Genomic DNA, 27,458 nt, shown 5'->3' on the forward strand with positions numbered 1-27,458 from the left:
GTTTGTTTTCGCATATGAAATTAACGCTAATTTGTCAGTTTCACAAAGATATCCGTTTGTGAAGTTAAATGACGCTAATTATTCAGGTTAACAAAGATACCCGTGAGTGAAATAAATGACGCTAATTATTCAGGTTAACAAATATATCCGTGAGTGAAATAAATGACGCTAATTATTCAGGTCAACAAAGATATCCGTGAGTGAAATAAATGACGCTAATTATTCAGGTTAACAAAGATATCCGTTTGTGAAGTCAAGGACGCTAATTATTCAGGTTCACAAAAATATCCGTGTGTGAAGTCAAGGACGCTAATTAATTATTCAGTTATACAAAGAGTGATACTCACTGGAGTGATACCGTCAGTATACTCACTGGAGTGATACCGTCAGTACACTAACTGGAGTGATACCGTCAGTACAGTAACTGGAGTGATACCGTCAGTACACTCACTGGAGTGATACCGTCAGTACACTCACTGGAGTGTTACCGTCAGTATACTCACTGGAGTGATACCGTCAGTATACTCACTGGAGTGATATCGTCAGTATACTCACTGGTATGATATCGTCAGTATACTCACTGGAGTGATATCGTCAGTATACTCACTGGAGTGATATCGTCAGTATACCAACTGGAGTGATATCGTCAGTATACTCACTGGAGTAGCCCACGATCGTGGAACACGTTGTGAGATCGAAGTCCATCTTGGATGTGTCCGAACACACCGTAGCCGAGGAACCGGATGCGCAGTTAGTGGTGGCCCCTGTCGTAATGGTGTACTTGAATGTCGCCAGCAAGTCATTTGGGCACTGGATCTTGGCGTTTACGATTGTGCCTGTAACAAAGTAGACAGTGTTTCAATCGTTATTTTCATTACAGCATAATACTTGAAAACTGTGACAATTAGGTTTAATACACCATAGTATTTGTCGTTTGCGATTATGCCTGTAACAAATTAGACAGTCTGTTTTAATAATTATTTTCCTGACATCATTACTTGACAACTGTGACAATTTGGTTTAATACACCATAATGCTTAGTGTTTGTGGTTGTGCCTGTAACAAATTCTCTAATTTGTTAAAATAATCACTTTCCTTACATCATTACTTTAAAACTGTGACAATTTGGTTTAATGCACCATACTACTTTAAACTGTATCTTGGCGTTTGCGATTTTGCCTGTAAGAAATTTGACACAGTGTTTTAATAGTTATTTTCTTTACATCATAATACTTTAAAACTAAGACTTTTTTTAAATACACGATGGTAATGTAAATTATGACCAATTGGTTATTTTACCACAATACTTTAAACTAAGACTAGTTGATTGTTTCTACAAAATAATATTCTAAAACTAAGACTAGTCGATGGAATAGCTCAAGTTCTTTGAACAGCTTTAAAATGTTGTTTAGTGATAGCATTACGGATTGTTCATAGGATCGACCTCCCTCGCCCTCTCCTCGATGAATTAATCAATGTGCTCTAGTGCTGTCATTAAACAAAAACAAACTTTTCATCGTAAAAAGTAACACTATTATCCAATTAGAAAATTATGAATATCAAGAAAAGTAAAAAAAAATTTAAAATGGAACTATTGGTGAAAAATAATGTTAGATGTGGCAGCCGCAAATTAGAGTTGACTGCCGACTTCTCAACTTTACCTTTTTAAATGAGAGAAGGAAGACAATAATATTGTAAATTTAAAAAGTAAACGTTTTGTTTGTTTAAAGACACCACTAGAGAACATTGATTAATTTATCATCGGCTATTGGATGTCAGACATTTGGTAATTCTGACACAGTCATCAGAGGAAACCCGCTACATTTTTTTCTAATGCTCGTAGATTCAGAAGAAACCCGCTACATGTACCGTTATCTGCAAGGGATCTATTATATGCACTTTTCTATAGATAGGACATCACAGTTAAAGCCTTTGAAATAATACCAGTTGTGGTTCTGTTGTAAAGATACTAAGACTGTCCTAAGTGTGCCGTCAATGTTAAGATGTAACCAACTAACTGAGCACTTGTAACGACTATGGTTAAATATTAAATATCTTTTCTTGTTCAAAATGTCACACACTGAATATCCAGTGTCTTCTTGGTCGACCTAATGTTTGTAGTAGTCAAACTTCATTTTATTTTGTAATATATATATATACACAATGTATATATATATATATAAATATTTGTTTTCGAACTTACAAAATTATTGAAACGGAAAATACAGTTTGGGCTACTAGAAACATTAAGATGATCAGAAACACACCGGATATAAAGATACTGGCATTTTAAACAGAAATGTATTCAATAGTCAATGTATAGCATTAGTTATAAAAAAAAGGCTATGTTGTTCGGGGTATGACCATGTTACACCTTCCCCTGCGCATGCTGTAACCTCACCGTGGTGCATGGGTGTAACATTCTCTTTGAGAATGGCCAATACAGCACAAATCAGTATCTATCTGTGATATTTGTATTTTTGTACAGTTCTTTACACTGTTTTTATTTAAATCTTGAATTTTTATATTGATGTTGATCATCACCTTATTTGTTTGCATTACCATAGTTTGACACCCAGTAGCCGATGTATTTTTCGTGCTGGGGTGTCGTTAAACATTCATTCAGTCATTCATGTTACGCCTTCGCCAGATTATTAACTGAAATAAGTGGAACCTTTTATGGCTAACTCCCGATAACTTTGCATAAAACTGAAGAATTTAGTTTTACGGATGTTCTGTACATGTTTCGAGTTGCTGCAGATAAAACACGCTTTGACCAAAAACAAAACAAAAACAAAAAACAAACCTACTGCCGTTTTTATTATTATACTTCACCTGTTTTAATAAGTACATCGTATGTCGCTGAAGGATATGGCTGGGTTTCGTCGCAAATACTAGCAGCGGTCAGTACGTCTGAAGACAACTTCAGTTTTATTCTCCAGTTACTGGCGTTGGCCATTGCAACTGAAGTAAAAACACATACGATCACATATCGACGGGTTTGTTTGGGGTTGTGTTTTTTTTTTTTTTTTGGGGGGGGGGGGGGGGGTTATTTGTTTTGGGGGGTTTGACAACTTTCATGTTTGTAAATACACCACCCCAAAATCAACCTCATTGAATAAGTATAAAATATAATAATTAATGAATAAATGTTTGGATGGATGGATGGATGGATGGATGAATGGATGCATGCATGCATGTATGTATACTGATGTATGTATGTATGTATGTATGTATACTAGTATATGTATGCACTGGTGTAGAAAGCGGGGAGGAGGGGGGTCAAGGTGGGAGCAGCCCCCACACACTTTTTGGCACCTTTCTACGCCTGTGTATAATGTATGTATATATGTATGTATATGTGTATATATGTGTATGCATATATATGAATGCATTTAGGATTGAGTGTTATTTCCTTTACGTTCATCGGGGTATGAACAAAACAAATCATCCGTCAACTGTGTAAATCGGGAAAGCCGTTCTCACATAAGTTTGCAGATGATTTGTTTTATATACCCAGTTGAACGTAAAAGAAATAACAGACAATACTTAAAATTAAATATGAATCATACTTGCTAATAATAACACTAAAAGTTCATAGTTTATTTTGAATTATTTTGGGTCCATCAAACAATAACGCTCAATAAGACAACTTACCCATATAAAATGACGTCATCAGATATGACGTTCCCTGACGATAATGTTTTCGTTAATCGAGAATTGAAGGAAATGTTTTATTTAACGACGCACTCAACACATTTCATTTACGGTTATATGGCGTCGGACACATGGTTAAAGACCACACATGTTGAGTGAGGAAACCCGCTGTCGCCACTTCATAGGCTACTTTTTTCGATTAGCAGCAAGGGATTTTTATATGCATCATCCCCCATACAGGATAGCACATACCACCGCCTTTGATATACCAGTCGTGGTGCACTGGCTGGGTCGAGAAACAGCCCAATAAGCCCACCGACGGGGATCGAGAATTGAACAAACTCCCGTTGCTACGTCTGGACCAATGGGATTACGTTATATTGTAATGAATGTAACGAAAAGTTAATTGTATATACAGTACCTGCTCCTTGTTGTAAAGTGTATTTGGTTGATAGTTTTTCCATGTATATAGAATCAAAACACATAACCACATTAAGTGACGTTGAAAACACCGTCACCGACGTAGTCGACCTGCAACAAAGGAAAGGAATATTAGAATCACCCCAACACATTGTTAAATCAGCAGCTATTTCGTATACCAGTTAGATACTTATTTATCCTCACCATATTTTAAAAGTAAAACAGACAGAAAAATACACAAGTACATATACACATGCAGAGAAGTGCCCCCCATCCCCAGCCACCACTCCTCCACCCCACCCCACACACAAATGTGTTTTAATTATAAAATATTATTTTGTCAGACATTTTAAGACTGTTTTTTTAAATAATGTTTATATAGTAAATTACAATGACCTATTAAATTTTATTTATTTACTTTTCTCGTTCCAACCAGTGCACCACAACTGGTAAAAAACCGTGGTATGTGCTTTCCTGTTTGTGGGAAAGTGTATCTAAAAGATCCTTTGCTGCATTAGGAACAACGTAGCGGGTTTCCTTTGATGACTACGAGTCAGAATTATCACATGTTTGACATCGAATAGCCGATGATTATTTAATCAGTCAATTTCGTTAAAAAAGTGTTCATGCTTCTGAAGGAACAGGTCAGTAATTCTGAATAAAAAATATTAATGGTAGTAAATCTTAAGGCAGAGATGAATTCCACTTGTGGACAGAGCCGGCCTATCCTAGTAGCACGTGCTACCGTCCCCGCGCTTCGGGGGGCCCCGCGGTGATGTGTATATTTATTTCCCCCAGGTCATGTTTTGCCCTCTCCCCGAGGGGGATGCAAAATACTAGTATATATCCTGGGAAGGAGGACCCGCTGTTATTTGTGCTACAGGACCCGCGGATCCTTAAAACAACCCTGCTTGTACAATAAAGGAAATTGCGTTTCAGGACATCTAGTTTTCAAAATTGTACAGAGCAACACAGGGCTGTACCCTGATCAAAATCCTAGGGGGCCACTACTTTTTATAAACAAATGAACACTATACAAATTAAACCCTGAGATGTGTATGCTATTTTCTGGAGTGAAAAAAAGAGAGAAAAAGTGAGATTCTGCCCCCCGGAGGGTACGGCCCTGGAGCATACCCCCCAACCCCATAGAAACTTTACTTTTCGCCCTCGATCTCAGTTATCCCCCCACCCACCACCCACCCACAATGTCTACTTGCTTCCGCCGTGCCTGTTCTGTCAAACTCGCTATAGGCCTACATGTGGCCTCAAATTTGTCCGCGCAAGTAGTCTGCTGTTTGACTGTGATTATTTCATGGCAGACAGCTATGCAGTGGCAACTATTTGACTGAAGTGACAGGGGAGAGCATGTAGTTTGTAAACATGTGTAACTTGTTGACATTGAAGACTTGTTTGTGGTAATTCCGGCCCATGCAAAAGTAGTGCTTTTAGTGTAAAATGGGTGTACTCCAGCCAGGTTTAGAGGGTGTGTTTGTTTAAACCAATATGCTGGGAGAAAGAGCTGGACAACAGGGGTTGTCCTTTTCAAGGTATTTGTCCCCCAGGCAGGCAAAGGTACATACAAAACTCCACGGGCCTTCTGATATTAATAAAAATGTTATAGCCACTATGGCTATATAGAAACATATAGCGAAATTAATTGTGGTCTGTGGCCATGTTGACGATACCAGGGCCCATGCTTATAAAACTTAAAATCTAGACTTTAATAAAGTCCAGATTTTAACGTAATGCTATTTGAATGGCGATGCCATGACGTTAAAGTCTGGACTTTATTAAAGTCTACACTTTAAGGTTTATAAGCACGGGGCCAGAACAACGGTGGTTTCTACACAAAGGGAGATCACTCACTTGAGAAGATACGCGGTGCTGTCCTTCGTATTGCAGTTAAACGTGAGGGTGCCGTACGTGTGCACGTTGGGGATCGTCACTTGCGAAGACGTGAACTGGATGGCGTTCATGCTGCTCGAATCCCACGTGCCCACGAGGTCAGAGGGAAACGTGCACGCACAGTCTGTAAAACAACACAGTCAAATACTAAATTCATGGTGGCATACATAAACGTACGAGAGAGGGGGCAGGGGGTTAAATAATTAATTCATGGTGGCATACATACGCGTACGAGACAGGGGGCAGGGGAGTAAAATAGTTAATTCATGGTGGCATATATAAGCGTACGAGACAGGGGCAGGGGGTTAAATAGTTAATTCATGTGGCATGCATAAGCGTACGAGACAGGGGGCAGGGGGGTAAAATAGTTAATTCATGGTGGCAGATATAAGCGTACGAGACAGGGTGTGTGTGTAAATAGTTAATTCATGGTGGCATACATAAGCGTACGAGACAGGGGCAGGGGGTAAAATAGTTAATTCATGGTGGCATACATAAGCGTACGAGACAGGGGCGGTGGAGGGGGTAAATAGTTAATTCATGGTGGCATACATAAGCGTACGAGACAGAGGGCGGGGTTAAATAGTTAATTCGTGGTAGCACACATAAGCGTACGAGACGGGGGGGGGCAGGGGGTTAAATAGTTAATTCATGGTGGCATACATAAGAGTACGAAACAGGGGGCAGGGGGTTAAATAGTTAATTCATGGCGGCATACATAAGCGTACGAGACAGGGGGCGGTGGGGGGGGGGGGTAAATAGTTAATTCTGGTAGCACACATAAGCGTATGAGAAAGGGAGCTAAATAACGTTAACCCTAGTGCTGGAGCAAAACCTTAAATTCGAGCAAAAATGATACAGATATTCGGGCAAAATGTGCTAACCTGAGACCTTTTTTCAATATATTTCCACCATCCTACATTCAAAATTAGTTGCAATCCATGTAAAAATGCGTAGTGTAGTATATAGCTAACAATGCTAATATGAATAAATGTTGTTATGCAGATTCATGCATTTTCGTTTAATTGGGGCAAAAGCCAGCCTGTAACCCTATATAAATGGGAGCACGTACGCCTATGGTGGCATAGAACTGCCATCAACATCACTACATAATTTAGAAACTTTTTTACGACAAAACAATATATTTTTAGGCGTTTTGTCAATATACCGATATAATCAGCGATCTCTGGTTACAGCCTTATGCGCTTCTTAGCACGAAGGGGATTAAGTAAGTAACGATATAATTAAGCCAACATAATGTGAAAATGTATCACAACTTATTGTAAAAACTTAACGTTTCCCGAAATTATGTCGTTATATCGATGACATTTCTATGCCACCATATTAATTCCATATCCCATATCTGTACAATAATATTTTTGTTTGTTTTTACTGCTGTACTGGTGATCGTATTAATTAGATATAATAGATTTAACATGGTCTAACACCCCGTCATGTACTTGTGTTGTAATTATTAAAGGGATGTTTTCAAAGTTGCAAGACCATAGTTATTAGTTATTGTTACTAGTAATCGATATGCAGTACACAAAGACGACAAATAGGAACTGCTCGTGCAATTACTTTGCCTTAGTTGTTCCATGAGTTAAAGAGATTATTTAAAATATGTAATTTAGTTACATGCTAATTCATTCAGTTCTCTTTTGACACAAACGGCCTAATGTCTCGTTAACATGTTCATTCATTGTACAACCAAAATTAGATCAGAGTCGTGCTGCATCGAGGGCGTCAATATGGCAGGAACACTATCTGTATGTGTCACAGAAAAATAGTTTAAACTGAAGTATTTAGTTTTAAATTTAAACATATTAAAACGATCTCCAGTTTTTAAAGTGTTTTCAGTATATGTCGATCATTGATGAAATATCCCGGTGTGTGTAGCTTTAAAATGATTTTGTCTTTATCGATGATTCACAAAATATCCCCGTCTATGTCGATGACCCATGAAATATCCCGAAGCATGCAGCTTTAAAGTGTTTTTGTGTATGTCGATGACACCTGAGTATGCAGCTTTAGATAATAGCCGGTCTATGTCGTTGTTTGATGGTCTCCGTCAGAGCCAGCGCTATGCCTTGTTTATCTGACCATCATGAAAAACAAGGAATGTTTAACAACACCCCAGCTCATTTTAATCTATGGCTATTTGATGTCTAACATGGTTATTTTGACATAAGGTGGACAGAAAGATAGGTAATATGCTGTCGCCACATATCCTACTCTTAGCGATAGAAAAGCACGGGATCTTTTATATGCGCGTTCCCATAGACAGGATGGTCTTTGGTGTACCAGTCGTGGAGCACTGGTTGGGACTGGTGGAAATAGACATCAATGACATAGTTAAGCACTGAATGACTGTTTATGTCAAATGTTCAGTCCGACACGAAATGGGGTTGACATTTTCAGGGCCGTAGGACGAATATTGAAAGTATAGGGAAAGTATCGAATGAATGTACAGGTATAACACTGCTTTTTCACTAACAACTAATCATCAAATATTGACTTGAGAGACAGCCTATATAGCTGATGTGTATATACCCAGGACAGTGTGCTTGAACCTTAATCGAACATAGTCACAAAAATCCAAGTAAAAAAACAACTACTTTTACACTTCTTTCTGATAACAATGAAGGAGAATGAACGAATAATGTTTCACTAACAACTAACCATTAATATCCATCTTGGACATACAGCCCATATAGCTAAGGTGTGTTGTCAGGACAGCGTTTTGAAACTTAGGTGGGTATAAGCACGGGAATGAAGTTAAAGGGACATTCCTGAGTTTGCTGCATTGTAAGATGTTTTCGATTAATAAAATATTTCTACGATTAAACTTACATATTAAATATGTTTCCTTGTTTAGAATATCAAGTGTTGTTTATTCAATGTGTTTCTGGTCGTTTTAATATTTGTAAGAAGCCTAAACTGGATTTTGTCTTCTAATAATTTCGTACGTACGAAAACAAATATTTTAGGAAATAAAATGAAATTTAACCTAGTACAAATATTAGAACGATCAGAAACACGTTTAATATACAGCCACTAATATTTTATGCAGAAAAATATATTTGATATGTAATTACAATCGTTAAAAGTCGCGGTTAGTCGATAACATCTTAAAAATTGCAGCAAACTCAGGAATGTCCCTTTAAAGTGAAAATAAAAATAAAAATGAAACTGAAACCACGTTACTCACCTGCATTCGGAAGAACACAGACGGCAAGAATCACACACACTAACAGTTTCATGTTGATTGTCTAAAACTTGGTATAATTTACTAACTACTGATATAAATTCAGATTTCTTTAATTCGTGACGCAGCCATGTTGACTGAGTTGTAGTGACGACGAGTTTTGTTTCCTGGTGGCCCAGTGTCCACCGAAGAACTGACCGTCGGGAACACCGTAACCACGGACTTGTCGTCGCCCACGTGTGTCGTCAGTATACTAATACATCACCTAGTCACAAAGCGCACGTTAAAAATCAGCCGGCATTGTTTCGGCAGATTATTTACGGTACGATCGGCCCGTTAATCGGACTAAACGGTTTAAGATAATCGGGGTTACCCAGAACTGAAAGGTGCGTTCTAATCGTCAGTATTCGTACGACATGGTAACTATGTATACTGTTGTTTTAAAAAATATATGTGATTCATTTAATATCAATAATTCAGGGGCGGATGCAGGGGTTTTTTTTAAGGGAGGGATGTAACTTTGTAATAGTATTTTAAAGTAAACTAACATGCATGTTAACATGGGCGGATCCAAGGGGGGGGACCAGGGGGACGCGTCCCCCCCAAAAATTGTTCAAGTGCCCTCAAAATGTCCAAGTGCCCGTTTTTTTTGTAGATTTTTTTTTTTTTTAAGTAAACAATAATTATATTGTAGATAAATGAAATCAAGATTTTCGTGTACATGCGCAAGCTTGCAGATATGTGTCTGTGTTATTGAGTCTCAATGGGGCCCCATTGAGGTTCTAACGCGAGTGACGCCAATTTACTTCATTATTGCTAGTATATTATGACGTAGAACTGTAGGAATTCATATTAATTGTAAATATCAAAACTTGTAGTAAGGTGCCCTTTTGACGAGTCAATGTGCCCTTCTTTTTTGGTCCCCCCCCCTAAAAATATTTCCTGGATCCGCCCATGGTTAAATCTTACATATCCAGCCGACCAAGATATTATACCTCTACTCAAAAGAAAATACAACTTTCGGGGCAGTTCGAAGTTCATTGAATGGGTGTCGACCTCCATCACCGCCATCCCCTACCCCAACCCCCACCCTTTGGATTAGTGACTGTGACCACAGTCAAAAGTGATTACTTGGAGTTATATTACGCAACTACCACCTGGCTTTAAAAGGTCATCGAACTACGCTATGAAATAATCTGTGGAACTAGTATTTAAAGATCTAGGTTCCTTTTACATAATGACATGCTGATTTAGACTGAAACTTTCAGTTTTTTCTTAGAATATACATTTCTTGTATATCCGTATATGTTTCTCGTTTACAGACTATTTTGACAGGTTTCCGAAGTGATCATTCAGTTTAAATTGTAGCGGGCAAAAACAAACAGCCCAATCTAACAAACGTTAGCAAAAAACAGCTGACTGAACATATCCCCACTAGACCTGTATTAAAGTTTGTTAACATAGCATCTTGGTGCGACCGATTGGCGCGCGCAGTAATTTGAATGACACTGGGTTGTTTTGTTTGTTTTGTTTGTTTTTTTTTTTTTGGGGGGGGGGGTTTGGGGGGGGGGGGGGGGGGGGAGGGTATTATTATTATTTTGTATCCTCCTTATATGCCGTTGCTGAACAGCCAGAGTGAATAAATTGCTCTGCTCTGTTCTGTTCTACCGGCCTCGGTGGCGTCGTGGTTAGGCCATCGGTCTACAAGCTGGTAGGTATTGGGTTCGGATCCCAGTCGAGGCATGGGTTTTTTAATCCAGATACCAACTCCAAACCCTGAGTGAGTGCTCCGCAAGGCTCAATGGGTAGGTGTAAACCACTTGCACCGACCAGTGATCCATAACTGGTTCAACAAAGGCCATGGTTTGTGCTATCCTGCCTGTGGGAAGCGCAAATAAAAGATCCCTTGCTGCTAATCGGAAAGAGTAGCCCATGTAGTGGCGACATCGGGTTTCCTCTCAAAATCTGTGTGGTCCTTAACCATATGTCTGACGCCATATAACCGTAAATAAAATGTGTCGAGTGCGTCGTTAAATAAAATATTTCTTTCTTTCTGTTCTGTTCTAAAGCGCTCGCTTGCTGCTATTTCTCGCTTCAGCCGGTGCAGCACGACTGGTACATCAAAGGCCGTGGCATGTTCTATCCTGTCTATGTCATAGTGCATATAAAAGATCCCTTGCTGCTAATCGAAAAGAGTAGCCCATGAAGTAGCGACAGCGGGTTTTTCTCGCTCAGTATATGTGTCGTCCTTAACCATATGTCCGACGCCATATAACCGTAAATAAAACGTCGTTAAATAGACCATTTCTTCATTCGTTCGTGTTCTGTTCTGTTAGTATTTACAAAAACATTTGATTAAATCGTCAGTATGTTTGCCATTTAGAACACGATGACTCAGTAGAGACATAAGCTTGTACTTGTTTTCAAATAACATTATTAAACTTTAGGTTAGTGAATGCCAGACCAATGTTTAGGTGTTTATGTATCAAATTAGAGTAAGAAATACATTTAACGCGATCACATGTGAATCAATCAATATTTTAATGATGAAACTAAGTTGTTGTTTTTTGTAAATAATTTCAGTTTGACGTAAGAAAAAAAGTAAAAATGTTTTTGAAATATCAACATACTGTTTTTGTGTGCAAGTTACAAAACAATCAGCTCAGAAACTCCATAGTATGAACAAAAGGCGATCCCTGTGGGACGGACTATAAGTAATATAAATACTATATAGTGTTGTAAGAGGACTGGTACACCAAATACCGTGGTATGTACTGCCCTGCCTATGGGAAAGTGCATAATAAAAGATCCCTTACTGCTTGAATGGTAAGCATAGTGTGTGTGACAGCAGCAGGTTTATCTCTCTCTTTCTCTAAGGCTCTCTCCTCTCTCTCTCTCTCTCTCTCTCTCTCTCTCTCTCTCTCTCTCTCTCTCTCACACACACAAGCATTTGTCCAAGGATCGAAATAACCATATGTTTGACACCAAATAGACGTAGTACAAAATATGTTGAGGTGTCGCTAAACAAGTATTCATTTGCTTAACATCGTTAGCCGGGTATAGCCAGAGAAGTTTGGAAAATGGTGTCATTTGGAATATGTGCACTCTCAGCAACGTATGCCAAGAGAAAAGGCAGTCTTTGAGATCCAAAAACAGGCCACTCTTGGTGACATGGAATCCAGTAATATTTATTTTTCAAAAGTAAAGAACAAAACATTCGTACCCTTGACCCCCTTATGATGACGTTCCTTATCATCGTCATAAAATGAAAATTATGAAAATAACACAGCGAATAAATAAAATAAATGTTTATTTGAGTAAGATATTTGACATCGTCAGAAGTTGAGATAGTCGTGGACATGTTTTCTGTAGACGAGCTGGTCGACCAGGGTGGAGGTCTTGAACGCCTCCCAGCTCGCCTTGTTCTCCAGCTTGTGACGTAATGCTTCCTCTGATGGAAGCGGCTGAATCTGAAATAGTATTTATATATTACTCAAAATTCCTATCTCACAAGTAATCTTAAAATGTTGTAGATAAAATACATAGCCACAACTATTAGAATACTTCTCGGTAGATACCAAAAAGCCAATTTCAGTTAGCATGCATTCTTCTTTCTAATATAGGCTTCAACTACCAACTTCCAGGACAACGTTGGCCAAAGATCTGCTCTCACGACTTCTACGACTGTTCAGTTGCTGGTCTGAAAGCTCTTACAATTCGCTTCTCGTCGTACAACATATGGTCATTTTGACACAGTTATAGAGAGGAAACCCGCTACATTTTTCCATTAGTAGCAAGGGATCTTTTATATGCACTATCCTACAGACAGGATAGCACATACCACGGCCTTTGATATACCAGTCGTGGTGCACTGGTTGTTAATCTGAGCGTACTCGTCGTAAATCGGGAGTCAGAGATATTACAATGCAGCCGTCGAGTTGGCCAACTTCGTCGTGACAGTTGACAGCAACAACAGCATTACAGTAACAACCCTCGTGCTGGCGAGTCCTTGTCTTCATTACGTAAAACAAAAACTTTCATTTTATTTATTTACTAAAGTTTTAGATATACCAATATGTATTGATGATTACAAAGATTCTATAAGTTGGTAACACGGTAGTCTACCACTGAGCAAATAAAACGACAAAGATTGAATTAAGTTCAGCCATAAATTTTTAAAATGACGAACAAAATGAATGAGTGAATGAATCTTTAACGACACCCCAGCACAAAAATACACATCGGCTATTGGGTGTCAATGTACCGAATATAAATAATTGCTTTGTCATTTATATGCCTACACTACTCACGCCGTCCGTCACAAAAGTTAAAGTTTGTTTTGTTTAACGACACCATTAGAGCACATTGATTTAACATTCATCGGCTATTGGATGTCAAACATTTGGTGATTTTGATATATAGTCTTACAGAGGAAACCCACTACATTTTTCCATTAGTAGCAAGGGATCTTTTATATGCACCATTCCACAGACAGGATAGCACATACGACGGCCTTTGTGGTGCACTGGTTGGAGCGAGAAATTGCCCAATGGGCCCACTGGCGGGGATCAATCCTAAAACGGCCACGCATCAAGCGGGCGCTTTCCCACTGGGCACTGGGCTACGTCTCCCCCCCCCCTTCCCCCTTCCCCCTTCCCCCGCCACATAAGAGTAGTTCGTGTAAGGTTTAATACACACAAGCATTTCCTAGGCTATAGCTTGCACGGTTTTTTGTTGGCTAATAAACGTAAGGGAAAAACTACCTATACTATGTAGTGAAATAAAATCACATTAAATTAAGTCATGTTATGGTAAAAATTAAAATGTCTGTGCTATATAAGAAGTAAGGTATTTAACCGTTTTGCGAATGGATTTCGCAGTGTCTTCTGAAAGATGGCGTAGGAAGAACTTCCGGTTGATAAGCACGCACTCTGCTCCGTCGGATACTAGACTGGTACTTGTTGTACATCTAATTAGACTGAATACTGCCTGCTCCAGACCCTTTGAAAAAAGTATTTATTATTTATGTATTATTTTTAATCATTAATATATGTTTATCACTTTTCATCTTTCAAAACTATCGGAATGTATTCATTGTTTTTAAAAAGAATGTCATGTTTATATCCATTTAATGTTTAAGCACTCTATACCACAAAATACTAATGTTATCTATTAAATGAATAACAATTAAGATTATTATTAAAAAAATTTTTATAAAAAAAATAAAAAGATTATTATTTCTAAAACAAATTAATATTTTTAAATGTTTAATCGGTTTTTATTCATAGGGATGTTTGTATGTTAATTATGTGTCAATCTTAAGATAATATGGACCTTGTTACAGGTTGTTGAAGTTATATTTATTTTTAGTCAACTAGGCCTACGTGTACAAGTGTGAAATTAAGAACTAATTTAAAACTTACATATATATCTTTTGGACCCATCTTCTGAACCTCTACAAAGATCTGTTCTGTGTAGACATCGGAATCGTCGTTTTCAACGTGATGTGAGGTCATTCCCACCTGTACAGGATTATTATTATTTATTATTATTATTATTTAGTAGTAGTAGTAGTAGTAGTAGTAGTAGTAGTAGTAGTAGTAGTAGTAGTAGTAGTAGTAGTAGTAGTAGTAGTAGTAGTAGTAGTAGTAGTAGTAGTAGTAGTAGTAGTAGTAGTAGAAGTTAGTAGTAGTAGTAGTAGTAGTATAGAGGGTTCAACAAGTAAAGGCACAGATACATGTGATACATGTGTAAATCTCGTACAGCAAGTACGAGATTTACAAAGGAATTTGAAAATTGTTTGAAAGGTAATTGTTTGAAATGTATTGGGTACAGAGGCCTTTCCTCTGATATTTGTCATAATAGATTGCCAAAATTAGACATTTGAAAAAATAAAGTTTTTACATTAGAACAGAAAATGATTTAGTTTTGTTCCATGTGTGATTTTTACGCTATAAGAAGGACGGTGTCCGTGCTACCGCTATGTAATCATATGTGAGACAACTCTTCATTTGTACGGTTTACCTGTGTTAAACTTCGCTTCCTTAAAATAGCATCCAGTTGTTTCATATGGTTCTCCGCTGACCGCTGCACTGAAATACAGTGATATTTCGATATTTATGCAAATGAAAAACACACGAGTTCATATATATATATATATATATATATATATATATATATATATATATATATATATATATATTCGAACTTATATATAACAATCACTCGAGGGACCAACAGAAAGTGGCCGTTTGGACAGATGACCTTTATATAGAGGTCCCAAAATATTCCATCGAGACCCTAACATATTTCACTATAAAATCTCATTATTAACTGCTGTAACAGTTTGATATATATATATATATTGAACAGTTATTTTCAGTGCAAAACTGATATTCATGACTATTTAATACATGTAGTAGTTTCTTTTATTATTTCATACAATGTTATGACAAATGAAACTGCATGGAAATAAAATGACTTTGCATTACATCATCACTGATTTTTGTTACTATTATTAACAAATGTTGGCTTCAAAATGTTCATTTCCTTTTCGCTGAGTAATAAACCTTTCTGAATTTTCTATGTTCACAACCTCTTAAAATCCATAAATATATATGTATTAAATCGTATGACGAATATTTACTTAAAGGACTGTCCTGAGTTTACAGCCATTGTAAGATGTTTCTGACTGACAGGTTTTTTGGCGACCATTTTGTTTTGTTCAGAATACAAATGTCTGTATGTCCAATGTTTGTTTTTTATTTGTTTTTGTTTAACGACACCACGGTAGCACATTGATTAATTAATCACCGGCTATTGGATGTCAAACATTTGGTAATTCTGACATGTAGTCATCAGAGGAAACCCGCTATATTTTTCTTAATGTAGCAAGGGATCTTTCATATGCACCATTCCACAGACAGGATAGCACATACCACAGCCTTTGATATACCAGTCGTGGTGCACTGGCTGGAATGAGAAATAGCCCAATGGGCCCAGCGACGCAGATCGATCCCAAACCGACCACGCATCAAGGGAGCGCTTTACCACTGGGCTACGTCCCACCCTGTATATCCAATGTGTTTGCGGTTGTGATAAAAATATTTGTAGCAGTTATCGCTCCTTTTCTTCGTGATATATTTTTATTTCGTACATATGAAATTATTGCAAGGTAAAATCTGATTTGGGCTACCACGGACATTAGGACGAGACCTTGTTTATACAGATACTTCTATACAAAACATAAAAAATTACTTTAATATGTAATTTTAATCATCAAAAATAATGTTAGTTGTAAGCGTGTTACAATGGCAACACACTAAGGACAAATGGCTAGGTTTCATATAGATCGTTCACTGAACCAGTGTTCCCTTACGTTCGTCTTGCTGTGTCGCGTGCAGTCTAGGCAGGGAAAATGTCACTTGCAGGTTTCTCCTCGAGGATTTCTGTCCACTGTCTGATGTACACGACCATGACTTGGACACAGATGACGTTTCTTTGACAGACAAGATGCCAGGCATGTGCTGATTATCTGAAAAGTCAAAGTTGCCGGCCATATCATTTAGAAAATGAAAGGAATGTTTGTTTAAACCTCACCACATTTTAAACTATGGCTACTCGATGTTAATCATCCATTATTGCGACACTTTGTTTACAGTGTAAGGAAACCCGCTACCCAGAAGACTGTACTCCTACCGAATGACATCAAGATCGCTTTTATGTGCGCTTTTCTACAATCAAGACAGTATATACAACGCCATTTGATATACCAACCATGGAACACTGTCTGGAGTGGAGAGAATCAAAGGGTCAACCGTTGGGATTAGTCGTACATCTCATCACACTAAATGCTAGTGCGCAACTAAACTGCATCTCTCCTAGCCCGAGTACTCTGACTGTAGAAGGCTAGACGGACATTTGAACAGATATTCAGCCCTACTGGACGGCATCTCTACTCCTGCTACATCTCTCCAATGTCACATTATGATGTCAATTTGGGTGTGTACGCACCCCCCCCCCCCCCCCCCCACCCCAATTACTAAAGGTCCACTTTTCTCTATTAAAGGGACATTCCCGAGTTTTCTGCATTGTAAAATGTTTCCGACTAATAAAATATTTCTACAATTAAACTTACATATTAAATATATTTTCTTGTTTAGAATATTAGTGTCTGTATATTCAGTGTGTTTCTGGTTGTCTTAATATTTGTAAGAAGCCCAAAATGGATTTTGTTTTCAAATAAGTTAAAATATTTTTTTAGGAAATATAATGAAAATTAACCTAGTACAAATATTAGAACGATCAGAAAGACATTTAATATACAGCTACTAATATTCTAAACAAGAAAATATATTTAATATGTAAGTTTAATCGTAGAAATATTTTATTAATCGATAACATCTTAAAATATTGCTGCAAACTCAGGAATGTCCCTTTAAATTTAAATAACGTTACGTAATCGTTGTTGTTTTGAGGGGTTATTTTCATGTTGATTGGTCCCATCACGAGCAATTCGCACCCACCCATTAAACATCCTCCGTACGGGCCTGTCATTACATTTATATTTCACCAGATGCCCTTGTTACTTCCTGTCAGTGGGCCCATTGGGCTGTTTCTCGCTTCGGCCAGTGCACCACGACTGGTACATCAAAGGCCGTGATATGTGCTATCCTGTCTATGGGATGGTGCATAAAAAGATCCTTTGCTGCTAATCGAAAAAGAGTAGCCCATGAAGTGGCGACAGCGGGTTTCCTCCCTCAATATCTGTGTGGTCCTTAACCATATGTCCGACGCCATATTACCGTAAATAAAATGTGTGTGCGAATAAACAGTCCGTGTCCTGAACTATTACTTTTACATGGCAGTTTTCGTTTTGCTGTTTTTTTGCGAATCTTCAATCTGGGTCTGGAAACAGTTAAAGACTTCAGAACTCGGCATGTGCCCGACTTGATGACGTAGATCCAGTCGGCAGAGTTGCTGTCCTTACACAGTAACACTCCACGTCTGAAACAGAAACAAAATATCTCTATACATGAGCAATCATAAATAAATAAACTGAGGTGGATGATCCTTCTGTTGAATAAATGAATGTGTCAAATATGTATGACCGCTGCGAACACAACACAAGACAATTTCGTCCTTCCTCCACCGCCTGAAAGAAGACTGCCACTCTCCCAGGACCAGCTTAAAGTGATATTCCTGAGTTTGCTGCAATTTTTAAGATGTTATCGTCTAACAGAGATTTTTTAACGATTGTAATTACATATCAAATATATTTTTCTGCATAAAATATTAGTGGCTGTATATTAAACATTGTTATAATATTTGTACTAGGTTAAATTTCATTTTATTTCCTAAAATATATTTTTTCGTACGTACGAAATTATTTGAAAACAAAATCCAGTTTGGGCTTCTTACAAATATTAAGACGACCAGAAACGCGTTGGATACTGATATTCTAAACAAGAAAGTATATTTAATATGTAAGTTTAATCGTAGAAATATTAAATTTTTCGGAAACATCTTACAATGTAGCAAACTCAGGAATGTCCCTTTAACAGAATGAAGGTTGATCGCAACCGCACCGTTTCAAATCATCTTACCAATTTAAAAATATATACTGGTTAATGTCATCTTAAAAATCAGTGTAGGGAACACCAACACTGACATGAGGCAAATCTAAAGCAAACTCGGCAGTAGTCGTATTTTTCATTGCTTCTGATGCCAACATGGGCACCCAACAAACAATAATGTCTTTATTGGCAATAGATAAAACGAGTGTTAGGCTTGTAACGTATATCCACAGTACGCCTGGTTCCCATAAAGTCTGTTACGTTTCCCTGATCATCGCTGGTCGTGGCAGATCAAACACAGACACCATGTTTCATCTTTCCAGATTCGTCGCGATCTGTGATGTTACAGATATTATGGGAACTAAACTTTACCTGACGTAGGTAAACAGTCATATACTGGAATTATTGTATTACCTGAACTAGGTAAACATACATATTTTGGGGTTGATGTATTACCTGGCGTATGTAAACAGACATATATTGGGGTTGATGCATTACCTGACGTATGTAAACAGAGATATACTGGGGTTAATGTATTACCTGACGTAAGTAAACAGATATATATTGGGGTTGTTGTATTACCTGATGTATGTAAACAGACATATTTTGGGGTTGTTGTATTAACTGAAGTAGGTAAACATATATATTGGGGTTGTTGTATTACCTGACGTATGTAAACAAATATATATTGGGGTTGATGTATTACCTGGCGTAGGTAAACAGACATATATTGGGGTTGTTGTATTATCAGAAGTAGGTAAACATATATATATTGGGGTTGTTGTCACCTGAAGTAGGTAAACAGACATATGTTGAGGTTGTTGTATTACCTGAAGTAGGTAAACAGACATATATTGGGGTTGTATTACCTGAAGTAGGTAAACAGACATATATTGGGGTTGTATTACCTGAAGTAGGTAAACATATATATATTGGGGTTGTTGTATTACCTGATGTAGGTAAACAGACATATGTTGAGGTTGTTCTATTATCTGAAGTAGGTAAACAGACATATGTTGAGGTTGTTGTATTATCTGAAGTAGGTAAACATACATATATTGGGGTTGATGTATTACCTGGCATAGGTAAACAGACATATATTGGGGTTGTTGTATTATCAGAAGTAGGTAAACATATATATTGGGGTTGTTGTCACCTGATGTAGGTAAACAGACATATATTGGGGTTGTTGTCACCTGAAGTAGGTAAACAGACATATATTGAGGTTGTTGTATTATCTGAAGTAGGTAAACAGACATATGTTGAGGTTGTTGTATTATCTGAAGTAGGTAAACAGACATATATTGGGGTTGTTGTATTATCTGAAGTAGGTAAACAGACATATGTTGGGGTTGTTGTATTACCTGAAGTAGGTAAACAGACATATGTTGGGGTTGTTGTATTACCTGAAGTAGGTAAACAGACATATGTTGGGGTTGTTGTATTATCTAAAGTAGGTAAACAAACATGTTGAGGTTGTTGTATTATCTGAAGTAGGTAAACAGACAGATGTTGGGGTTGTAATTACCTGAAGTAGGTAAACAGACATATATTGGGGTTGTTGTATTATCTGAAGTAGGTAAACAGACATATGTTGGTGTTGTAATTACCTGAAGTAGGTAGACATATGTTGGGATTGTAATTACCTGCAGTAGGTAAACAGACATAAGTTGGGGTTCATTTACCTGAAGTAAGTAAACAGCCAGATGTTGGGGTTGTTGTATCACCTGAAGTAGGTAAACAGACATATGTTGGGGTTGTAATTACCTGCAGTAGGTAAACAGACATAAGTTGTTGTTGTATTATCTGAAGTAGGTAAACAGACATATGTTGAGGTTGTTGTATTACCTGAAGTAGGTAAACAGACATATATTGGGGTTGTTGTATTATCTGAAGTAGGTAAACAGACATATGTTGAGGTTGTTGTATTATCTGAAGTAGGTAAAGAGACATATATTGGGGTTGTTGTATTATCTGAAGTAGGTAAACAGACAGATGTTGGGGTTGTTGTATTATCTGAAGTAGGTAAAGAGACATATATTGGGGTTGTTGTATTATCTGAAATAGGTAAACAGACATATATTGGGGTTGTTGTATTATCTGAAGTAGGTAAACAGACAGATGTTGGGGTTGTAATTACCTGAAGTAGGTAAACAGACATATACTGAGGTTGTTGTATTATCTGAAGTAGGTAAACAGACATATGTTGGTGTTGTAATTACCTGAAGTAGGTAGACATATGTTGGGATTGTAATTACCTGCAGTAGGTAAACAGACATAAGTTGGGGTTCATTTACCTGAAGTAAGTAAACAGCCAGATGTTGGGGTTGTTGTATCACCTGAAGTAGGTAAACAGACATATGTTGGGGTTGTAATTACCTGCAGTAGGTAAACAGACATAAGTTGTTGTTGTATTATCTGAAGTAGGTAAACAGACATATGTTGAGGTTGTTGTATTACCTGAAGTAGGTAAACAGACATATATTGGGGTTGTTGTATTATCTGAAGTAGGTAAACAGACATATGTTGAGGTTGTTGTATTATCTGAAGTAGGTAAACAGACATATGTTGGGGTTGCTGTATTACCTGAAGTAGGTAAAGAGACATATATTGGGGTTGTTGTATTATCTGAAGTAGGTAAACAGACAGATGTTGGGGTTGTTGTATTATCTGAAGTAGGTAAACAGACATATATTGGGGTTGTTGTATTATCTGAAGTAGGTAAACAGACATATATTGGGGTTGTTGTATTATCTGAAGTAGGTAAACAGACATATGTTGGGGTTGTTGTATTACCTGAAGTAGGTAAACAGACATATGTTGGGGTTGTTGTATTACCTGAAGTAGGTAAACAGACATATGTTGGGGTTGTTGTATTATCTGAAGTAGGTAAACAGACATATGTTGGTGTTGTAATTACCTGAAGTAGGTAGACATATGTTGGGGTTGTAATTACCTGCAGTAGGTAAACAGACATAAGTTGGGGTTCATTTACCTGAAGTAAGTAAACAGACAGATGTTGGGGTTGTTGTATCACCTGAAGTAGGTAAACAGACATATGTTGGGGTTGTTGTATCACCTGAAGTAGGTAAACAGACATACATGTATGTTGGGGTTGTAATTACCTGCAGTAGGTAAACAGACATAAGTTGTTGTTGTATTATCTGAAGTAGGTAAACAGACATATGTTGAGGTTGTTGTATTACCTGAAGTAGGTAAACAGACATATATTGGGGTTGTTGTATTATCTGAAGTAGGTAAACAGACATATGTTGAGGTTGTTGTATTATCTGAAGTAGGTAAAGAGACATATATTGGGGTTGTTGTATTATCTGAAGTAGGTAAACAGACAGATGTTGGGGTTGTTGTATTATCTGAAGTAGGTAAAGAGACATATATTGGGGTTGTTGTATTATCTGAAATAGGTAAACAGACATATATTGGGGTTGTTGTATTATCTGAAGTAGGTAAACAGACAGATGTTGGGGTTGTAATTACCTGAAGTAGGTAAACAGACATATACTGAGGTTGTTGTATTATCTGAAGTAGGTAAACAGACATATGTTGGGGTTGTAATTACCTGAAGTAGGTAAACAGACATATACTGAGGTTGTTGTATTATCTGAAGTAGGTAAACAGACATATGTTGAGGTTGTTGTAGTATCTGAAGTAGGTAAACAGACATATATTGGGTGTTGTTGTATTATCTGAAGTAGGTAAACAGACAGATGTTGGGGTTGTTGTATTATCTGAAGTAGGTAAAGAGACATATATTGGGGTTGTTGTATTATCTGAAATAGGTAAACAGACATATATTGGGGTTGTTGTATTATCTGAAGTAGGTAAACAGACAGATGTTGGGGTTGTAATTACCTGAAGTAGGTAAACAGACATATACTGAGGTTGTTGTATTATCTGAAGTAGGTAAACAGACATATGTTGAGGTTGTTGTAGTATCTGAAGTAGGTAAACAGACATATATTGGGTGTTGTTGTATTATCTGAAGTAGGTAAACAGACATATGTTGGGGTTGTTGTATTACCTGAAGTAGGTAAACAGACATATGTTGGGGTTGTTGTATTACCTGAAGTAGGTAAACAGACATATGTTGGGGTTGTAATTACCTGAAGTAGGTAAACAGACATATGTTGGGGTTGTTGTATTATCTAAAGTAGGTAAACAAACATGTTGAGGTTGTTGTATTATCTGAAGTAGGTAAACAGACAGATGTTGGGGTTGTAATTACCTGAAGTAGGTAAACAGACATATATTGGGGTTGTATTATCTGAAGTAGGTAAACAGACATATGTTGGGTGTTGTATTACCTGAAGTAGGTAAACAGACAGATGTTGGGGTTGTAATTACCTGCAGTAGGTAAACAGACATAAGTTGGGGTTCATTTACCTGAAGTAAGTAAACAGACAGATGTTGGGGTTGTTGTATCACCTGAAGTAGGTAAACAGACATATGTTGGGTTGTAATTACCTGCAGTAGGTAAACAGACATAAGTTGTTGTTGTATTATCTGAAGTAGGTAAACAGACATATGTTGAGGTTGTTGTATTACCTGAAGTAGGTAAACAGACAGATGTTGGGGTTGTAATTACCTGCAGTAGGTAAACAGACATACGTTGGGGTTGTTTTACCTGAAGTAGGTAAACAGACAGATGTTGGGGTTGTTGTATCACCTGAAGTAGGTAAACAGACATATGTTGGGGTTGTAATTACCTGCAGTAGGTAAACAGACATATGTTGGGGTTCTTGTATTATCTGAAGTAGGTAAACAGACATATGTTGGGTGTTGTAATTACCTGAAGTAGGTAAACAGACAGATGTTGGGGTTGTAATTACCTGCAGTAGGTAAACAGACATAAGTTGGGGTTGATTTACCTGAAGTAAGTAAACAGACAGATGTTGGGGTTGTTGTATCACCTGAAGTAGGTAAACAGACATATGTTGGGGTTGTAATTACCTGCAGTAGGTAAACAGACATAAGTTGTTGTTGTATTATCTGAAGTAGGTAAACAGACATATGTTGAGGTTGTTGTATTACCTGAAGTAGGTAAACAGACATATGTTGGGGTTGTTGTATTATCTGAAGTAGGTAAACAGAGATATATTGGGGTTGTTGTATTATCTGAAGTAGGTAAACAGACATATATTGGGGTTGTTGTATTATCTGAAGTAGGTAAACAGACAGATGTTGGGGTTGTAATTACCTGAAGTAGGTAAACAGACATATATTGGGGTTGTTGTATTACCTGAAGTAGGTAAACAAACATATGTTGGGGTTGTAATTACCTGCAGTAGGTAAACAGACATAAGTTGGTGTTGATTTACCTGAAGTAAGTAAACAGACAGATGTTGGGGTTGTTGTATCACCTGAAGTAGGTAAACAGAGATATATTGGGGTTGTTGTATTATCTGAAGTAGGTAAACAGACATATATTGGGGTTGTTGTATTATCTGAAGTAGGTAAACAGACAGATGTTGGGGTTGTAATTACCTGAAGTAGGTAAACAGACATATATTGGGACTGTTGTATTACCTGAAGTAGGTAAACAAACATATGTTGGGGTTGTAATTACCTGCAGTAGGTAAACAGACATAAGTTGGTGTTGATTTACCTGAAGTAAGTAAACAGACAGATGTTGGGGTTGTTGTATCACCTGAAGTAGGTAAACAGACATAAGTTGGGGTTGATTTACCTGAAGTAAGTAAACAAACAGATGTTGGGGTTGTTGTAGGGCAGTGTGTGGATGGGCCAGCCCTGTAGTAGGTCGATGGAGTGCAGGAAGCGGATATGGTCGGGCTCGCGGTTTTTCTCCACGTGCATGAAGATGTCGACGAAGTCGTCCCTGCCCACCGCCAACAGCTCGACGTCGTCTTTACACGTCACGGTCGCACTACGTCGTGCACCGTGCATCAATGCCAACTCCTGAAAATAAACAGATAGTTAGGTTATAGTTATTTGCAAGATTACTTTGTATTGGATATGTGGTTTTGCCATATACATTTTTCATAATTGTTACCGTTAGTAGGAAATACGAACCAAATGTCCATATTTTTTTACTGCTATAGGGGATTAGCATCGCATGCCTACACCCACTCCCCCTCATTAAAATGATTAAAATAAAATATAACAACACATTTGCCTATTTTTATTCACAATTAAATAGTTTCGTCAGTAAATGATAAAATGGGGATGAATATTCACGACGCATATTATTTAATTTAGCTATAGTCATAAAACAAACCCAAGAGACATATTTGTATGTCAACAGTCTTGCTTGCCAACACCACTACTAACGCACGCAAGCACACGGACACATACACACACACACACACTAATAATCCCAAGTTAAAAAGACTCTTACACCGAAACTGTTCCCTTTCTTGAGTAGCGCTACCGTGTTGGCGTATTGCTCTTTGGTGATCGAGTTGGTCTCCAGTACAGTGACCACGGCTAGAAAATAAACAGTCTTCCTTCAGTCAATATCTCAGTGAACAGTGAGTTTATATAATGATTGTTTCATGTTACACAGCACTTTGACCTACGCAGGTATTGAAATAGAGAGCTATCGCGTTCATTCTCGCAGTAACGTACCTTAGAACATTATGATATATGAGTTAAATGTAGAAGAGATTCAAATACTGCACTGGCATACGTGTAAGTAAAGAGGCGTTTCGAAGCAGGTGGGCCCCGGGGATATGATTGTGTTGAACGGAAGAGGAATTAGCGTCCAGTAATTACTTATACGTTACAAGACGATATCCATTTAATAATTATGATAATTATTTAGAAATCATGTGCATAACTCTTTTTTTCTTACACACCCGTTGGTGAGAACATCCTTCGTTATGTTTGATAACACATACCTGTCAACACATACACGTGCGTTAACATTTTAAAGACATACAACTGGTTGCTCCTAGGCGATGACCAGGTCACCAATGAAAACAAACAACAACATGAAAACAGTCGAATCGATCATTCCGTGACGTACAAGTTGACCAGAAATTGACTTGTCTGTGTCGCACAAGTAAATGGGTTTTCGTTGGAAAAGGTATTTAGATTTTTTTTTAAACTTGTTTTTCAGGATACGTAATAAATATTCGTAATATGCATTCGTGTCCGTTTCATACCATTTATCTCATAACTCGTTGTTTAAAAATGTATCCAACTCGTTTTCGCTCCTTAGATACGTTTTAAAACAACTGATGTAGTATTCTCTATATGTGAATTATAATTGGTTAGACTTTCTGCCTTTTATTTTATTATTAAGCTATATCGTGAATTTTACGAAATAGTTCAGTAGTTATCAACCTATTGCGCTTCGTTTGTATTACTTAGAATTAAATTATTGTAAAGGAAATCACAACCAAAACTGATGAACTTTTGATAAAAAAAAGTAGACAGGTTGACAACTTAGATAATTTGAGATGTTTGCTTTTGATCAGTAATCGACATTAACGTCTGTATCATTGTGTGAAAAGGACGTCAACAGTTCCGTTTTATAATTAGAAAATGACAGACGTGTTTGAAATTAAATCCTCCCCAACTCATTAAATTTTCATAGATCTGCTACATCAAAGACGTAATAATATCCATGTATAACATTCGCCCTCGCTCTGGGAATAAAACAATTCCTAAACTCGTTTCATAAATTCCGTATAGCACTGCTTCTCATGAAATAATCGATATATCTTTACCAGTTCCGGATAAAATGAAGTAGAAATTGTCAGCTGTGTGGCCCTGTCGTATTATAACTCTTTTAGCCTCGAAACTGCAAGAAGAAAACTGTTATTAATATCAATACACTCAGATATATTTATTTTGTATATAACTCGGATGAAAGAGTGTTTGCATTCTTTCCCATGGGTAGCAAGATTGAATCCTTGCCATATCACTGGGCATTTCGAAGTCGTGCTTCAGTGCTGTTAAAACTAAGGTTGCAATATGTACTATTCTGTCTGTAATAAGGTGCTTATAGAAGCCCTCGCTGCAATTTGATAAGCAAATGTTTTTCTTTTTTTTAACGAAGTATTGTAAATCCTTTATGTTAGACAGTTAATGTCCTCTTATTAAATTTTGTAGTTAAATTTTGATTTCATTATTTACTTCTGTTAGAGTAGACAAAACAAGTATGATTATCCTCATGTTTTCCGTCTTGTAATAAAAGATGGAACTCCTGTTCCAACCATCCTCCTCAATTGGTGTATATATAGGCTGTCGCATCAGTGGGGAAGTGCTTATAAAACAGTTTGCTGCTGCAAGAGGCCAGCAACAATCTATCTGACTGCTGTAGGTTTTTTCCACTCAATGTCTAGACTGTTGCGTTTCACATATCATTTTATATAACCAATAGGCTTAATAAATTATAATGAACCAGCCGTTGCTGCATCTTGGTGAAAAACCCGTCTCAGATTATAATACTTTTCATCAAGAATAAGGAATTGAATATGTTTGTTCTGGACAGACAAAGAAAAAGACACTTAGCGTTCATACCATCCGACACGGACTAGGGACCGCTGTATGTTGATGGGAACTCCCTGTATATTATAATGTTCTGAGGTAATGCCGATCAAAGCTTGTTTTTCTGTTCTTCAAGGACACACTAAAATGAATGTGTTTGTTCTGGACAGCCAACAAAACAGTGGCTCGGCGTTCATACCATCCGACGCTGACCAGAG

General features: G+C 37.4%; 2 protein-coding genes across 2 annotated transcripts in view; both read right to left on the reverse strand.

Moving 5' to 3' along the window:
• LOC121374013 overlaps positions 1 to 821 on the reverse strand; it is a 13,293-nt gene extending 12,472 nt beyond the window's left edge. Inside the window, exon 1 of the mRNA XM_041500885.1 lies at positions 660 to 821. Coding sequence (XP_041356819.1) covers positions 660 to 705 — 46 coding nt within the window. The 5' untranslated portion in view covers positions 706 to 821. The remainder of the gene's footprint in view (positions 1 to 659) is intronic.
• Positions 822 to 12,525: 11,704 nt separating this feature from the next.
• LOC121374765 (cyclic nucleotide-binding domain-containing protein 2-like) overlaps positions 12,526 to 27,458 on the reverse strand; it is a 32,719-nt gene continuing 17,786 nt past the window's right edge. The window contains exons 4-12 of the mRNA XM_041501873.1: positions 26,478 to 26,551; positions 25,142 to 25,230; positions 24,473 to 24,702; positions 18,045 to 18,196; positions 16,569 to 16,724; positions 15,215 to 15,282; positions 14,614 to 14,712; positions 14,048 to 14,191; positions 12,526 to 12,660 (exon numbers count right to left, since the gene is read on the reverse strand). Coding sequence (XP_041357807.1) covers positions 12,526 to 12,660; positions 14,048 to 14,191; positions 14,614 to 14,712; positions 15,215 to 15,282; positions 16,569 to 16,724; positions 18,045 to 18,196; positions 24,473 to 24,702; positions 25,142 to 25,230; positions 26,478 to 26,551 — 1,147 coding nt within the window. The remainder of the gene's footprint in view (positions 12,661 to 14,047; positions 14,192 to 14,613; positions 14,713 to 15,214; positions 15,283 to 16,568; positions 16,725 to 18,044; positions 18,197 to 24,472; positions 24,703 to 25,141; positions 25,231 to 26,477; positions 26,552 to 27,458) is intronic.

This window comes from Gigantopelta aegis, chromosome 6 (assembly GCF_016097555.1).
Source record: "Gigantopelta aegis isolate Gae_Host chromosome 6, Gae_host_genome, whole genome shotgun sequence".
NCBI classification, from domain to species: Eukaryota; Metazoa; Mollusca; class Gastropoda; order Neomphalida; family Peltospiridae; genus Gigantopelta; species Gigantopelta aegis.